The sequence below is a fragment of the Ambystoma mexicanum genome, chromosome 4q (assembly GCF_040938575.1).
Source record: "Ambystoma mexicanum isolate Mex_15411 chromosome 4q, UKY_AmexF1_1, whole genome shotgun sequence".
Classification (NCBI taxonomy): Eukaryota; Metazoa; Chordata; class Amphibia; order Caudata; family Ambystomatidae; genus Ambystoma; species Ambystoma mexicanum.
This window is the reverse complement of record NC_090928.1, coordinates 837,227,671-837,244,959: the sequence shown is the minus strand read 5'-3', so window position 1 is coordinate 837,244,959 and position 17,289 is coordinate 837,227,671. Positions and strand designations below refer to the sequence as shown.

The following is a 17,289-nucleotide window of genomic DNA, read 5'->3' as shown; positions in this document are numbered from 1 at the left end:
ACTCCATGTAAGATGGTTTGTACTGGGTATGTGGTTTTACAGAGGCTAATAAAGTTAATGGCAACTTTATGGGTTCTGGGAGACAGTAGCCAGTCCCAGAAAATGGAGTCTGAGCTGGGAAGTCTAAAAGACAACTCTCTGTCACTGCACAGAAGGTGCTGTGTAACACACAGTAAAAGATGATGCCTGTGGAGTAGGTGAGGGTCCACAGTCTATGAACACAAAAATGTTAAACACACACAGCAAAAACACATGTAAGAGTGGGAAAAGAGGGCTCACACTCTTACCAGGTGAAAACATAAATCCTAGAAATCCAGCAAAGCTGGAGAGGGCCTCATTAGGTAAGGGAAATTAGCCATTCTTGAGAATTCTCCCTAACAGATGTCAATGGATATGTCCCTCGTCTGTGGAGTGAATGACGGAGTGCTAGGCCCTGTGCCGCCATTCTCCTTGTGGACTGCATGGACAGATGCTTGGTTGTTGTCGTCCATGGAGGAGATGTCCTTTGGCTGAACGTAAACCTTGGAGGGCTGCTTTGGGCCATCCCTTTTTCCCTTTTTCCCTCCTTATGGCCCTGTACCGGGAAGTGAACTGGTGCCTTTCGCCCTAAAAGGGGTGCCTGCAGCCTTCGCCACTGCCTCAGCATCCGTGTCATGCCTGGGAGGCAGGGAAACTCTCTGCACTGTAGGGACCACCTTCATCGGGCCGGTACTTCCCACCGTATCCGTCACCCCAGAGGATGTTGATGAAGTGGTCAGCGGCGTCTCCAGCTGCACTTGATGAGCCTACTGTGAGGCCTTCTGCTCTTCCTCTGGCCTTTGTTTCTCAGATTTTTCCCATAACTTGGTCTGGGTGGAGGACTTCCTCTTTGAGGAGGAACCCGATGATAGGCTGGGTGATGAGGTGGATGGCGATGGTGATTGCTGTCTATCGGACCTGGGACCCGCATCAGCGGTGAACCCGGCGGAATCGGTCTGCGGTTCTTGCCCTTCTCTTGGACCCCCACGGATCGGGCGTCCTCAAAGGACTTCAATCTCCTCCCTGAGGGATACCGCTCCTCGGACCGACCGGTCCTTGGCGAGGCATGACCCTGCTCGGAGCATGGTTCAGGGGCCTTGCTCGACTTGAGCCATGCCACCAGCCTGCTATACCTGTCTTTCTTAGTTTTCTTCGAGAAGCCCAGGCATATCTCGCACCCATCCTCGTTGTGGTCTGGGTGTAGGCAGTACAGACAATATTGATGTTTGTCCTACACAGTGACTTTCCTTAGCCTGCATTGGGTGCAGGGTCTCAAAGGTGTCCTTCCCTGTTTTTCCCTCCGTCATGGTCGCAGGGCGTGAAGTAGGTCCAAGACGGCCTTCGAGAAACCTTGACAAACAATCGCCTTTTAGGGGCACGCATCTTCACCGGCAATGGATCCCCATTGCCGGCCAATGAAGTTAGGAGCACGTGGGCTCTGATGGAACAAAAATAGTACTCTTGTGTGAAAATCTTGAAAAAAAGTACAAAGTAGCTCAGAGAGAAACTGGAGGACTCCCAAATCCGAAGATGGCTGCCAGAGGCAGAGCTTCAGGAGAGGACTGTCATTGGTAGAGTGATTGGTTTAGAGGAGAAATACAGTTTTAAATTGAAAATTAAACTTTCTTTTACTGAGGATTCCCAGCCTGACGACGGTGAATATTCATGAACATGTGAATCCATGCCAGACCCCATGCTGGAGAAATCATATTTCCTCATGCTGTATCCGACTTTATGATTGAAACAAGGAAGTATGTTCAGAATTCGATATGAACACAAGTATAAAACTAAATGAACTAATTTGGATACAGTAGTTGAGATGGAATCACAGAGAAATAAGGAAACAAGCTGCTTTGTATTCTATTGTACCACAGACTAGGTTGTCTCTCGTGTCTTAATTTCTTATTTCTTTTTTTGATATGATATGATAGTTTATTTATGTAGCACCTATCCACAATGTGTTTCAAAGCACTTCAAGATAAGGGAGGGAACAAGGGAAAATACAGTCACATTCTTACACGGCCATGAACAATAAGAATGGGAAATAACTATCGTACTAGGCCTGACAACATTTCTGGTAGAGCCAGAGATTAACAAAAGGTTAGAGAGAAGGGGAGTAGAAAGGAGGGAGAGGAACAAAACAAGCGACTATCGTACTAGGCCTGACAACATTTCAGATAGTGCTGCGAGGGGAGGAGGGGAAACCAGTAAGGTGTGGGGGAGGAGGCAACACAAGGTTGCTACCGTAATAGGTCCAATGACAATTCTGATAGAGTAAGAGGAGAGGAGGAGAGAGGGAGAAGGGAGAAAAAGGAGCAGAGGATAGAACAGAGAGTGGAAAAACTGTGAACAAGGAGAGGAGAAGCAAGAGGGGAGAGCAAATACAGTTGCAGAAGTCAGTAAAACACATAATATTGTAAGAGAACAGCAAATGCAAGCCAGGATTCACGATGAGATGGGCACAGCAAGATTCAGGGCCACCATGAGTACAAGATGCAGGGGAAGTCCAGCATGACAGTTGAGAAATGGTGAAGCATCATGAGTCAATGAATCCATAAAAGTCCAAATCCAAGCATTGGCCAAGCAAGAGGTGATGGGGGAAAAATGAAGTGTCAAGACATACTCCTGCAGGGTTTAGATGTAGGGGGGGGAGAAGGAGAGGGCTGAAGGGGAGAAGGGAGCAGGGTAGAGGAGTCAAGCAAAACCAGGCAGCCTCTGTATGTGAGAAGGGGGGGGCACACAAACATCACAGGAAGCCAGAGAGGGCGAGGGGGTACAGGGATATCACGGGCAAACTAGAGGGTTGCCATACATGTACAGCACGGGGGACCAGAGGTGGGTGAGGGCTACAAACAACCCTCACAGGGAACCAGAGGGAGTTGGGGTAAACAAACCTCAAGGGGGACCAGAGGGTATGGGGCAACAAACGAACATCACGGGGGACCAGAGGCTTGTGGGGGCAACAAACGAACATCACAGGGGACCACAGGGTGGTGGGGGCAACAAACGAACATCACGGGGGACCAGAGTGGGGTGGGGGCAACAAACGAACATCATGGGGGACCAGTGGGCGGTGGGGGCAATGGTGGGGGCATTGGTCTGGGCATTCATCTTCGCACTAATCTTGTCACCAAGGAATACGTGCCAAGGCTAAGGCCAGTCGCACCCTGTGGGCTTTCTATCTATTTGTATGTAACACTACTTACCTACCCAAGGTACTGTCCCTGGGGTAAATTCTATTGAATGTGTTAAATTGATGTGTTATGTCAAGACACATGTCCTCTGCTGTTCATGAAAATAAATATAGTTTCTATTTTTATGGATTGTCAATTAGTTATTGATCGTGCTGTATTTGTTTTTTAGGTGGTCATGCCGGATGCGATGAGCGGGATATCAGTTGTAGATACCCAACCTTTTGGAATTAAAATGAAAAATAAAGTAAACTAAGTATGTCCAGCGGTGGAACTCTCTTTTTGCACAAATACCTTACCCCAGTCACCATTGGAAGAAGGAGTTAACCCTGCTTTAGTTAACTTGGTTAGATTTCTTACCCATCTCTTTGGCTGACCGGCTAGAGAACATAGCTCGTCAGGAGCCATTCAGCTATTCAGTATACCCTATCCTCATGCACCTGGTAAAATCCACCTGTATGTATGTGGGTCAAAATTGATTGAATCTCATTCACACCCAAAGAAATGTGCTCGGGGGTGTGGCTTGGTGGCCATGCGAGAAGGAGCTGTGTCTTGGAGCTCCCACACGATCCGACGATCTGATGTGCCAGGCTGGCTTAATGTGTGACTACTAACCAAGGAACACCGAGAACAGGTGCCTAAAGCACTGAAGCTCTGCTGTAGAGAAACCTGGATCGAAACAGAGCGTTAAGTGGCCAAGAGGGTGGACCGAAGCGAGCACCGGGCCAACTCACAAATGGCCGGCACGACTTGTCGATCCAGCTGGTAGGCACTCGTTGTGGCTGCAGCGGGGAAGGAGTCGCAAGACAGGTGGAAGGTGAGAGACGTTCAACATCAGGGTAAGAGAGGGGCACCAAAAGTGAGATGGGCCTCCCTGCCTGTGAGGCTACAATCCTGCAACACTACCTGGTGGCCGGAACTGACCCGGTCTACTACGCAGAGGGAGCCGAGGTGGGTGAGTCCCTGGAAGCACCGCGACTGAGTGTGGGAGTATGAACCACTACAGTGGACACTGGGGGAGACGCGCCCCAGAAGCGGGGTGGCGGAACTGAGGGAGCGAGTTGAGGGAGACAAAGGGGTGAGAGAGGAGCCCCCTGCCCTGAGACCCTCGATGAGCAAGTGCGTTTCTCGCCCCCAGGGACTCTGCTTTACAGCCAGTCAGCAGCGGACGAACGCACCCGAAGTGGGTGAGCGAGTCCCCGCACAGATTCCGGTTGCGGACCCGCTGGATTGACCTGAGAGTGTGTGGCCTGACAGCTGCTCTCTCAGCATTTGCCTGCCTTGAATCCTGCGGTTATAAGCCCAAGACAGCGGCAGCTCCAACACTGACGGATCCGGTCCGAGCCATGGAGAGCTAAGAGATGCCGAGATGCTGTGAGCCAAGGCCTGGTGGCGTAGGGCCAGTGCTGTTGGCTGAGACAATCAGGGGCACAGCGAGCCCCGGGGAAGGCACTCGGCTCACGGGAGGGGTGAACCCCCCCTTGTGATATCAGAAAAGGACAGACTCTGGTCGATGAACACACTGCGCAGGGGCAGGAGAGCCCAGAAGAGATCGCGGAAGGACCAGTGAGGAGGAGGCCGAGACAGACGGGACACGACAGACCGAGGGGCCGACAGAAGCCAAGGGAAAGATCAGAGGTGGGTGCCATTATGAGAGCAGCGCAGAGAAGGGCCTAAGCACCACTGGCCACCACCACGTAGCAGGCAGCCACGTCAGTGGGAAGGAGACATTTGATCTGCAACAAACTTTTGTCCCATGCATGAGAGGGCTCTGCTCTGACCACACGACTACAATCATTGCCACGAAGAGGGTCTCAGCCCGAACTGGTATGGACACAAACAGAGAAGGGATAAGAGACGGGTGTCAAACCGATCACTGTGGCACAGAAGGGCTGCATCGCCTACGACAGCTGCCACACACTAAGCGGACTCCATCGGTGTGCGGGGGATGCCTGAACCGCTTTACAATACCGTTTCACAGGTGCTTGGACACAGACCACCGGCCCATAGCACCACTGTTCTTGGCCACGTGGAGGGCCTCATCCCGAACCGGCAGGACGCGATCAGAGAGGTAGCAGGAAGGGGGCGAAGTGGCAAGAGCTGAGACCCAAAAGGACCTGATCACATCTGGCAGCCGCCACAGAGTAGGTGGCTCACAAAAGCGGTCTGAGAGTGTTTGAATTGCATTATTAATACATTGCACGTGGGAGGCCACAATCCATTGACCTGTAACATAGTAATTACCCGCCACAAAGGGGGGCCTCGACTCAAACGAGCATGGACACAAGAGAACAATCATAAGCTATTAGAACACTGCACTGCCTCATTGCAAATGTATCTGGTTCAGGAACGTCACACAACGAAGGGTGAAAGACTGCGACACAAGGAAAGTAACAACTGGGCACACCATCTTCAATAGACGCTGGTGCACACTGAAACTTTGCAGCCTCCAACATAGGCAAAGGCGGCAAAGGAGAACTCCTCAGCCCAACTGGAAGAAAGAATGTCCTATCACGGAACCGACAGGACAAGATATCACATGGTGAAAAGAAAAAGGGGGAGCCCGCACAGGGGGAAGACAGCACATTTGTGGAGAACACCGAAAGACGGCGGCCCGTGGGACGGGAACAGGTCACTGGGCAAGGTTATAGGGCGAGCCAGTTACCCCACCATAGTGGACACCAGATACACTGCCAGCAAGGGGCTGCCTCTGTGTACATGCCAGGGAGAAGTCAGTAACAAAAAGATTAATCTGGCCCCCACGCACAAGAGAGGATGCAGGGCACACCCGGTAGTGGAGGATTGAAATACCGGACAAACAGAAAGGAGCGGGAGCAAGCAGACTAGTATGGACACATACGCATGCAAAGGTGACACAGCCCACTCTGCAGCACCTGAGACCATCATGAGTGCTTCAGGCTCCAAACAGCAGAGTGGCAGACAGGACGACGGCCCCATATTTGATGCCATAGCCGCACTAAAGAAACTGCTGGTGTCGAAGATGGACGTGGTCAGATCGGGTGAATACGGCAGAACAGCAGGTCCAGACTAACACGGTGGACAAGACGACCACTCGCACGCAAATGCCGGAAGCATTAGATCGCATACACACCTTGGAACAGAGTTCAGAGGATGCAGAAGGGAGAGCCTGACTAATGTGCGTATCTTTGTGCTGCCTGAGTGGGCGGATGGCAGCAATCCCACAAACTATGTAGAGAACTTACTTTTACAAGAGGTGGGAGTGGGAGTCTTATCCTGAGGCTTCACCGTGGAGAGAGCATATAGAGCCCTAATGAGAAAACCCTGGCCGGGAGCACTATCCAGACCAATGATAGCGAAGATAATGAACTTTAAAGATTGTGAAAAGATATTGACATTTTCGAGGGAAGGTGGGATGATCACGAGAAATGCTGCGAGAGTAACAATGTACCCAGGATTACACAGAGCTGGTACAGAGGCAAAGTACACAATTCAGGCAACCAAGGAGTGGCTTCGGGCAGCTAAAGGTTATACAAAACGGCCGGTCCCACTTCTTCGACACCCTGACGGAGGCCCAAGATTAGATTGACCAGCAGGGCATTGCACAACTAAGAGCTGGAAACTAGCAGAACAACAAGAATGTTCCCCAACGAGGCACGCAGCGCTCTAACAACGGAAACAGAGTTCATAATAAACGGACCAGCAGATTTATTAGTGGGAGCCAGCACACCCCGAGGGCTGCCCGCAGGACGCCACAGCAGCGAGCACAAAGTAGTGACATTACTCCAAATGCCAGTTTCAAAGTGTTGCGCCGCTACGAGCACTCCACTTATATCAAGGAGGGTGCGAGAGAAGCGACAGAGCCCAAGCAGGGGGAAGGAGGCTGGGCATGTGTTAATAGTTGTAGTTAGTCAGTTGTTTGGTTGGTTGGCGAAAGGCACGAGTAGTGGAGGAAGCATCATACAAAGAGCAGGATGGGAAGGCGCAAGTGACGGCCGAATCGACGATGATCGAACACAGCACGGCCGGAGCGTACTCCCAGTCTGAGGATCTATGCGATACCGGCACAGAATGACATTGATGCGGAAGGAAAAGAGGAGCTCTGCAGATGGAGGGAAGGTCAGCACGGAACAGGACTGGAGAAACAGGAGCCAGGCACGCAGGGTCACTTAAGACTATGGGAGAGGCCTGGCCAAAGAGCACAACACAAAAATGGGTCAAGAGGAAGTAACTATTGCAACCTGGAATGTGAGGGCTAAACAGGATGAAAACAAAAAATGGCAATGTTATAAGAGACTTATTTAACGCCGGAAAAACAAAGCAAAGTGGCCAAGAAACAGGGTGGTCAAATGTACAGCTCGAAGTATTCTAACTATGCAAGGGGGGTGCTGACATGGATCGCCCCGGACGTCCCATTCCAGCTGAAAAAATAGAAAGTGACTCGGAGTGCAGACTCTTGATAGTACATGGAATTCTGGAGAGCAGAGAAATATGCCTGATAAACACATACGCCCCAAACCAAGATGCAACAGAGTTCTTCACGAAAATAGCACCCAAACTGGACCCATAGAGAGAAGTGACGTTCATCTGGGCAGGAGATTTTAACTGCACCCTGGACCCGCACCTAGACAGATCAGATGACAAATACAGGAAACCAGTACTGCCTGCTAAGGCCTTACAAGTGAATCTGAACCAGCTGCATTTGGCGGATGTTTGGAGGTAGGAACATGCAGAAGTGAGAGGGTATACACATTATAGCGCCCCCATGGGATATTCACACAAATAGATTTATTCACATGCACTGAAACCATTGGGGAATTCACAGGGATAAACATAAAATCACACACATTAATGATTCATGCTCCATTTCTAGCAACATGGGCACATACCAATAGGAAGGCCCCTATACCAATATGGAGGCGGAGGGCAGAGGCGTTGATGGAAGGCGAGTTCCATGAATACCTGCAAGACACGATAGATGAATATTTTGAGCACAACATAGGAAGGGTTGATAGTAACGGTACGATCTGGGATGCTTTTAAAGTGGTGGTCAGGGGGGCATCGATAGGGAAAATGGGGGGGGGCTCAGAGGGGGGGCTAAGAGGGAGTGCCCTGGTGGATCTCAGGGAAGTAGAAAGGGAGATAGAACTAGCAGAACGCTGTACAGATATAACAGGGTAGGAATTGGGGGAACTCACAAGGTTGAGTTTGAGGTGTGTCACAGTCTGGGAGAGACTGGGGAGATAGGACTATGGTAAATATATACAAGGACTACACGCAGAGGGAGATAAGCCCGGCAGGCTGCTGGCCTAGCTTACTAAGCAGGAGAATAGGAGGGATCCAATTAATGCAATGCAGTACGGGATGAGGCAGGGGTAGAGGTCATGACCAAGAGGCATCAATAAAACATTCTCACCACTTTCCTAGTGGCAAACGGGCGATACAGCCAACGCCTTGGCTGAGATTAGTCTACCTAAGTTAACGGAGGAGCAGGCCCACATACTTGGAGCCCCCCTTCACAGTGGAGGAACTAGAGACCGTGATTGCTGATCTTCCATCTGGCAAATCCCCAGAACCCAACGGGCTTCTGGGCGAGTTTTATCAGAAATACAAGGGCACCATAGCACCTAAATTGCTGGAGATCTATGAAGATGCTTACGAGAAAGGGACGTTGCCGGACAGCATGTCAGAATCTGTAATAATATCTATCCTCAAACCAGGGAAGTCACTACTTCACTGTGCCTCCTATCGGCCGATCACCCTGATTAATCAGGATTCCAAAATCCTGACGGAAACGCTAGCCAATCGGCTTAAACGAGTGATATCCACTTTGGTGCATTCAGACCACACGGGCTACGTACCAGGACGGAACACGACGTGGAATCTGAGATGACTTCACCACATGGGGTTGACCAGACGAATCACAAACGGGGCGAATGCGCCATAGCGTTGTTGGACGCTGTTAAAGCATTGGATTCTGTACATCGGAAGTGGCTGTTGAGTGTTCTCACCCACTTTTTTGTAGGGGAGGGATTCCTCCGCTGGATTAAGCTGCTTTATAAAGACCCCAGGGCGAGGGTGAAAATTGGTAGGCACATCTCGGACATCTGGAGGATTTACAGAGGCACGAAGCAGGGGTGCCCACTATCCCTGATGCTGTACATATTGGCCCTTGAACCGCTGGTGGTCTTCCTCGGAGCCGAATGTAACAAAACTGGGATAGACATATACCAAACCTCACTATACGTGGATGACATGCTCCTCTTTGTGGGGAACCCACGGGTGCACCTATCAAGCATACTAGAAGCTATAGACGTGTACACCAGATTATTGGGGATAACCATCAACAAAGAAAAGTCCTCCCTGTTCCCCCTAGCTGATCTAAGATGGATCCCCCCCAAACCAACTGCCGGACCTGGGCCCTGCACTCTTTCTGCCATCTGGGAATAGAGGTGCATCATGATATATGATATGATATGATATGGCATTTATAATGTGCCTATACACAGGTGTTTCAAGATATCACGATATCACTGACGCACACAATTGCAATACACAGGTAGCCCTCGATAAGACGCAGAAAGCCATGAACTTCTAGAGGACCCTCCTGTTAGGAATGATAGGAAGGGTGGCCCTGTTGAAGATGACGGTATTATCACGCATATTGTACTATTTCACAAATATACCTAAGGCATTCTTTACACATCTACACACAATGGCACGAGAATTCCTGTGGGTAGGGGGGAGGAACAGGATTGCCCTAAACACTCTACAAAGGGACTATGAAGAGGGAGGCATCCGGGTGCTGGACTTTGAACGATATTACCTGGTGTGGCACTGCAATTTGTGGTCAGATGGCTAGGAGATTAAACATTAAGAGACTCGCTGCTCTTCCAGCCGGCATTGCGACAGTACTACCTGAGAGAAACGATACGGTTAGATGAGACCCTGACCAGAACCCTACCCAACATACTCAAACTGGGCCTGATCCTGTGGAAGAAGGCATGGAAAATCCAAGGGGTGCATGACACCTGTTCCGTGCAGATACCCCTCGTGGGATTTGCTGGTGCAAACACTGGGACCCTAGCAACATACCGGAGTGATTGGGAAGCCAAGGGCATAGCTCAGATTGGAGACCTATGCAAAGATGGACAATGGGTAGACTTTCTAACTTTGGAGGAGGAGGAGGAGGACATACACAATGGACAATTTATACTGTACAACAGCATGGTTCAGACAATTAAGAAAAGTAGCGGGAAATGCCAGATGAAGATGATACAGGGGGGTGCTAGATGTGTGGTATGTTGTATCAGAAGGGGGACATGCAGTCTCCAGTCTCTATGAAGAACTATGAAGACCAACAATGAGCGGAAATTGAAAACGCTGGAACGATGGGAAGAGGAGCTCCAGAGGCCCTTCACCGATCAGGAATGGTCCAGAGCCTTGCGATATCCAAAGAAGGTTTGCTAGAAATGCAAGATTTAGGCAAGCACAGCTTTACCTCATGCACAGAGCATACCTCACACCCAGGAGAATGTCCACTATGGTAACTAGGGAACCCCCGGAACTGCCTGCGGTGTGGCGCAGAGAAAGCTGACATACTTCATGTGTTCTGGACCTGTACAGTGATATCGACCTTTTGGGAGGGAATCAAGGGGAGGGTGGCGGAGCGCGGAATCTACATGCAAGCCTGGACACCAGAGTCTTACCTATTGGGACTTTTTCCTAGAGGAGACAGAGGACACATTTGGCCAAAATGAAGGACTTGGCGTGCATTCTGGCAAAGTGACGCATTGCGATGGCGTGGAACTCCAGTTCAGGCCGAGCGTAGACTCATGGTGGGCCGACCTGAAGAAATGGATGGTAGCGGAAACAGCAGTGTGGACAAGGGCATTGCAAAGGGGGGAAGGGGAGAGTGGGCATAAGATACTGGCATGGAACTCCCTGATACAAGACTTATTCTGACAAAGGGAAGTGAGCAGTACAGATGACCCCGGAGGAGTGGAGGAACATTAACAGGGAAACTGACAAACAAATAGTGCACCCACCGACATGGAGAAGGACATGGGGTGGTAGCCTAAGGCTCGATGACATGGGACCCCAGGCTGACGAGTCCGCAGTGGCATGGGAAGCCATTGATCCAGGATGGAACGGTCACAGAAGCGCACCAGGATGGATGTTAATGTTGGGCGGAATCCACGAAGAAGTGCCAGAGTGATTGTTATGTTTGTTGTTGTTGAATATTTTATGTTGTAACACAGTAAAGAGTTAAAAAACAGGAAGGGTGCTCAGCCAATCAGGTGTCTGGAACAGCAGGTGAGAATACACAATCCCCACCCGATGTCCCAGCCACCCGAGGCCTTTCCCCGGGTGGCACTTTTTTTTCTTACTTTGTTTTATTGGGGGAGGCAACAGGGAGCCTCTTAGTCCCTTTTCCATATGGTAGCAGTCTTTTTTTTTTCTTTTTCATTTTTCATCAGGAGATCAGCTGTGCTAGCAGCACAGATCTCCCAATGAAAAATTGTGAAAACCATTTGCACCCAGGACGAACCCTGGGGTGCGAATGACTTTCATGCCCTGCCAGGCGGGCAGACATGCCCTTTAATGGCCAACAGCCCGAGCTGGCTGTTAAAGGTCATGTCCGCCCTCCTGGCAGGGCATGAAAGCCATATGAATGCCAACATGATTAATAGAGAATTTGTGGACAGCTGGAAGGGAAGGTAAACGCTCACTCATTTGAACAAACATAGTAGACCTTATTGACCTCAATGACTTTTGTCCTGTTATCCGACCACCATTTGTAGCAAATACCCTACAAAGCAGTACTGTCAAACAACAAAACAAATTCATCATTCATCAGTCTTCTAGATGAATAGCATCTTGCGGCTGTGGCACTGATACAGCCACCATATAAGTGCCCATCTCAAATTTGACCAAGGGGATAAATACCTGCCAATGCACCCTGACCTCTCATTCATATATTTGAAGCTTTAAAACAAGGCAATACTTACAGTTGGTCCAGCTTTGTCCCATTGAATGCATGGCTCTTTATATCTACGAATCCATTTCTATACAGTTTCCTAAAAATAATAGATAAGCTGATATAAAAAATGTTAATATTATTTCATCATGGTATTGGTAATTGGCAGTGCAAAATCATCAAATGTTTATAGTTTGAGTTCCTGTGAGATTGTTGAACTTACAATTGAAAAATACATCCAACTGTGATCATGATTTCCATATGGACATAAATGCATATTCAAAATATGTAGAAAATTGGATATGCCAGCTTGCTTAAAATCTAGTGCCATGTGGAATAAACATTATTACATAGATATCCAGTGTGCCTATGTCTTCAAATCTACCTATTAGCTCCATGTATCATTACAATATGCTGTCTGAATCTGAAAATGCAGACAGCAAGAAACTCTCCTGCACCCATCTAAACATGAAGCAAAATTGGTTTGTGATGATGTGCTAATTAGAGCACATCCATATTTACTCATGGCAGCGCTTTCACTGTAATGGTGTTGATGTGCATTTTACTAATACTAGGCTAATGTTGTATAAGTGAATATACAAAGTACTTGGTAGTCAATATTGACCCTTGTATACTGTGAATGCTCCATACATGGTGTGATGCATTAGTGTCTGTTTTTGTTAGTCAAGAACAGACTTTAGGGAACTTATGATAGGATGTTCATCTGATACTGAAAGCTCCATCCAGAATTTATAGCACAAGACCCTGGTATTTAAGATTTCCCCTGACATCTCCTTGATGAGCCCAGAGTGGAGGCTTAATCAAACGCCATTGCCTCCTCTGCTGCTTACCATGCAAAACTCCTCAACGCAATCAGACCTTATCCGTCAAAAGACACATGCACTAACACAGCCAGGGCCATAACTGGCTCGCGGCTGGATTACTGCAATGTTCTTTTCCTAGGGACCACCAACAAAAACCTTGAGAAGCTTCAAGTAATACAGAACAGTGCCCTGCGTGCTGCACAAGGCATTGCCAAGAGAGAGCACATCACCGCTGCTAGAAAAGCTTCACACTGGCTCCCCATAAAGGAAAGGATCTTATTCAAAGCGCTAAGCATCACCCACAAATGCATCCATCTCACCGTCCCAGTGTACCTATCCCAGAGGATCCACCTAGTCTCCTCCACAAGACCCACTAGGTCAACCTTTGCCAACATGCTGTCAGTACCCAGGGTAAAAAGAGCCAGAGCAGGGGGCTCCAGCTTCCCGTACCTCGCTGCCTTACACTGGAACACCCTTCCTGCCTCCCTGCGCTCTGAACCCTCACTGACTGCTTTTCGTAAAGCCATGAAAACTACCCTGTTCACCTAACCAACACCATACGACCAAGCCCTCATGAATATCATGTAGGATGTATTATGTTGTATGATACCACCGTTACCTGATCACAGGTCACCGCCTCACTGTAACCCAAGGCGCAACTGTACCCATTGTAACTAAGTCTCCTTACAAGTAACAGTGCCACAATGCCCCTGGGCTGCCTGTGCGCTATATAAATGTAATAAATAAATAAATAAATAAACAAATAAATAAGGATGAGAGTTCTGATTGTTCCACAGGGATCAGGTGCTTCAAGGTCCCTTGTTTCCCAGGGGGAATCTCCTCAGCTGGCTGTGTTGGCTTCATTGTTGGCTAGCAATCTTTATTGCATTCGATTTGAGTGGAGCCTGCTGTATTCTGAGTATATCCCTACAACGAGCCCCTGTGTAAATCCAGTGTAGATCCCACGTGCCAGAAACTGTTGGTATGAGAAAGCAAGTTGTATACCCATGTTGTCATCTATATTGATTTCTACTGCCTGCCTTGAAGAGCCAGGGTAAAGGTTACAGCAACCTGTTATGAGCTGTTCAGGGCTGGTGTCTGGATTAAAGCATAAATCCACACCTAAGGGAAAGCCTGGGGAAAAGGCAGGAAATGTGAATGTGGTAGCCACCCAGTGGTTGCATCGTGTGGGTTGCAGGGATATGGTCAGAAGGTTGGGAGGTAGACCAAGACACCGAGCCAAGTAGGTCCAGAGGGGTGAAGTGCTGAGGAGCTGGTGGTAGAATTAGAGCAGAATGCAGTTCAGGAATTTGTGAGGCACCAGGTTGTGAGAAAGAATCAGTGGCTCAGTGGTTGTGTGAGTGGGGTAGTAGTGAGATAGGATTGGGAGACAGAAGTAGGAGGTTGAGGGTACTAGGTAGTGTGAGAATAAATGGGTGCTGGGAGAGAGTAAGGATAGTAGAGTGGGGTGTAAGAGAGGGGTGCAAGGAGAAGGGTGTAGAGTAAGAGTGAGAATGGTGACAGTGATTTTTGGAAGAGGTGTGAAAGTAAGCAGAGGTAGAAAGAGAGCGAGTAGTATAGCAAGGCGGAAGGGAGAGTAGCAGCGTGAGAAGGGGTGAGAGTAATAGCATGAGGAGAGGTGAGAGTCGAAGAGCTAGTATCAGGGGGGTTACGAGAGCAGAACATCGGGGGGACAGGAGAGAGGAATGGAAGGTGCGAAGGCGAGAGAGCAAGGGAGGAGAGGTGACGTTGGTGTAGCGCAGGAAAGATAAGGAAGGGGAGTAGTGAGATCAAGTGAGATGAGCATGTGAGTGTAAGAAAGAACCAGGGTGTCTGAAATTGACACAAAGAAACATTCACTTCTGTTGAACACCCTGGGCATAGGTACACCTAGAAGGAAGGTAGATAGATGAAGCATTTGCATATAGACCCTAATCTAAGCTAGTATTAGATAGTAGGTGTTACTGGTCACCAGTGGGGAAACTTGAGATGTATGGACACCACAGCGAGGGAGGTAAAGCCCCAGAAGATGAGAGAGGGACTCCCATTAGTGTATTTCCCTGCTATTTTCCAGCCCAGTGCAATACATTTAACAATCCATACATTGCACAATATGCTCATATTCAGACTAAACAATCTGCATATCTCAACTGTTTTAAGAATAATAAAACCCCTAGAACAGTCTCCTAGCTTCTGTGAATTATGAAGGTCCTCTGTGACACATAAGGAGTAAAACAGTAGGCTCAGAATAACAAGACTGGACAAAAGCTGTGGAATGGACAATGCCATTGGATTACACTGAGAAAAGAACATGATTTACGTTAGTGGCTGGAGTGAGCGGAGCTCTGCAGTGTCAAGAGAACATGAAGCAGAGGCACAAATACAACTATTAAAATTATGTTCACGTTTTGGGGGCCTCAAACCCCTCCCAGCATACCCCCAAGTAGACAGATGCCACTCACCGAAGCAGCCCCACAGACCATAACCGGATGACATCATTAAAGTAATATTGAAGAGGCGGCATGGCTGAAAACACACACACACATAGAAGCGTTGGATATGAAGCACACTCATTACTGCACAAAACTACGCAGACACTTAGGGTGCATTAGTCTTAGGCACAAAGAACCTTCTTATAACTCACTTAGCTAGTTGCACAAGAACATACATGAACTGCTCGCTGATGCCTAAAAGCAAAAAAAATGAGCATCCATGAAAATAAAGATGGAAGACACAGCTGCATTGAATGAATGGAAGGCACTGGAAAGGCTCAAAACACAGGGAGAAGCCTGACACGCTGATTTCTCCCTGAGAAATGCAGGCACAGCAGGCAGTGCAGCTATTGTGCTCAGCCTTGCCAAGGAAGCCAAGAGAAAAGATAGAATACCTACAAGGGCAGGAAGCTGACATTATTCATAAATGCAAGCAGAGAAACTCAGATGTACGGTCCCTACACACGTGATCTGAACCTTGGGCACACGACCCATTTATTCAAAGCAGGCAGAGACTGTTCCCGCCGAACTGAAGACAGAAGATACAAAAGGTAACACAGCATGACGTTGAAAGCTAAAATGTCCTTGCCCAAGGCCAGAGGAGTCAGAGAAGTGGTAACCTCATTGGGAAAAGACGGTACTCTGAGGCCATTCTCCCCACTCTTCATTGTGCTCATGTACTGGTAAATATCCCAAGCTGAGACGTCTCACGCTGGCCTCCTGTGGGTGGTCCCAGGTGGAGCTACTCAATATGGCCAGATTAATTAGATCATCTATCCCCTATAGGCTGTATGTCTGTCCATACTGTTCACCCAATCCTGTCTCATCTAAAAGTTTGGAATTCATATTTTGCTTGTGATTTCACTGTGTAATAAAAACCTGTTAACAGTCTGTAATGAGTTAAGAGTACATCGGAATCTGCAGAGGTCTGTGTGCCTATCCCCGCTTTTGAAATCTATTATTAAAGCAGTAATTTGCCAAATTTCAGGACTCTTTTGTTTCTTGGGCATTGGGGATTTCCCTTGAGCCGACCTCTGGCTTTTTCACTATGTTTCAATTGGTAGCAGATTAAGATTGCTAACGCCTTTGGCAAAAATGCAGTCTCCCCTGCATTCCTGCCTGCTCTCTGTGGGACGTTCAGGGATCAGAAGGTGGAGTGGCTGTGGGAGTGACGGAGGCATCTGTGGGCTTCATCGGATCCACTGAGTTGTTGTAAGTATAGGTCCATAAATTGGGGGAACAGTTAGTTTTCTTCACAACAACACAAGACAGCAAAACATGTTTCCAGGTGTTTAGCTTAAGGTTAAATGTGAATGAAGAGAAACAAAGAAAAGAGAAAAGGAATCCTGTATTCTAGGTGTTTAGCTTGGTTTATGGATGAAAATCAAAGAAAAGACAAAAAAGACTATCCTTTTTAGTCAGAGAGCTTAGTTACGGAAGACTTACATGTGGAAATCCTGTGTCTAAGAGGTAGTGTAGCTCCCATAGGTTGGGGAAGTTGGTTTCGAAGTTTCTCACAGAGATGTTATCCTATGCGATGGGATAGAAGAACCAGCACTTATTTGTTAGAAATCCCTGATTAAAGAGCAGGAAGACGGCCAAATTCTTGTTATGTAGTTTGTATTGTTGTGTCGTGTGGTATTGCAGCATTTGAGAGGTCCCTCAAAGTATTGCCATTTTTACTCAAAGTATTGGGGTTTGCATTAGGGTTGGTGATGTCACAGAACAGGTTGTTAATAGGATATTGCATATTTGCACAATGTTGTGCCCCACAGTGGAGCATGGAGTTGTTGGTGAAGAAAAAT

At 48.2% G+C, this 17,289-nt stretch overlaps 1 protein-coding gene across 4 annotated transcripts in view; it reads right to left on the bottom strand.

The window, feature by feature from the left end:
• The window catches only part of LHCGR (luteinizing hormone/choriogonadotropin receptor), a 1,835,933-nt gene that overhangs the window by 550,330 nt on the left and 1,268,314 nt on the right, over positions 1-17,289 (bottom strand). For 3 of the 4 annotated variants that reach the window (XM_069608404.1, XM_069608401.1, XM_069608403.1), the window contains one exon: positions 12,200-12,286. In XM_069608404.1, the coding sequence (XP_069464505.1) occupies positions 12,200-12,286 (87 nt within the window). The remainder of the gene's footprint in view (positions 1-12,199; positions 12,287-17,289) is intronic. The other variant, XM_069608402.1, reaches the window with a different exon arrangement.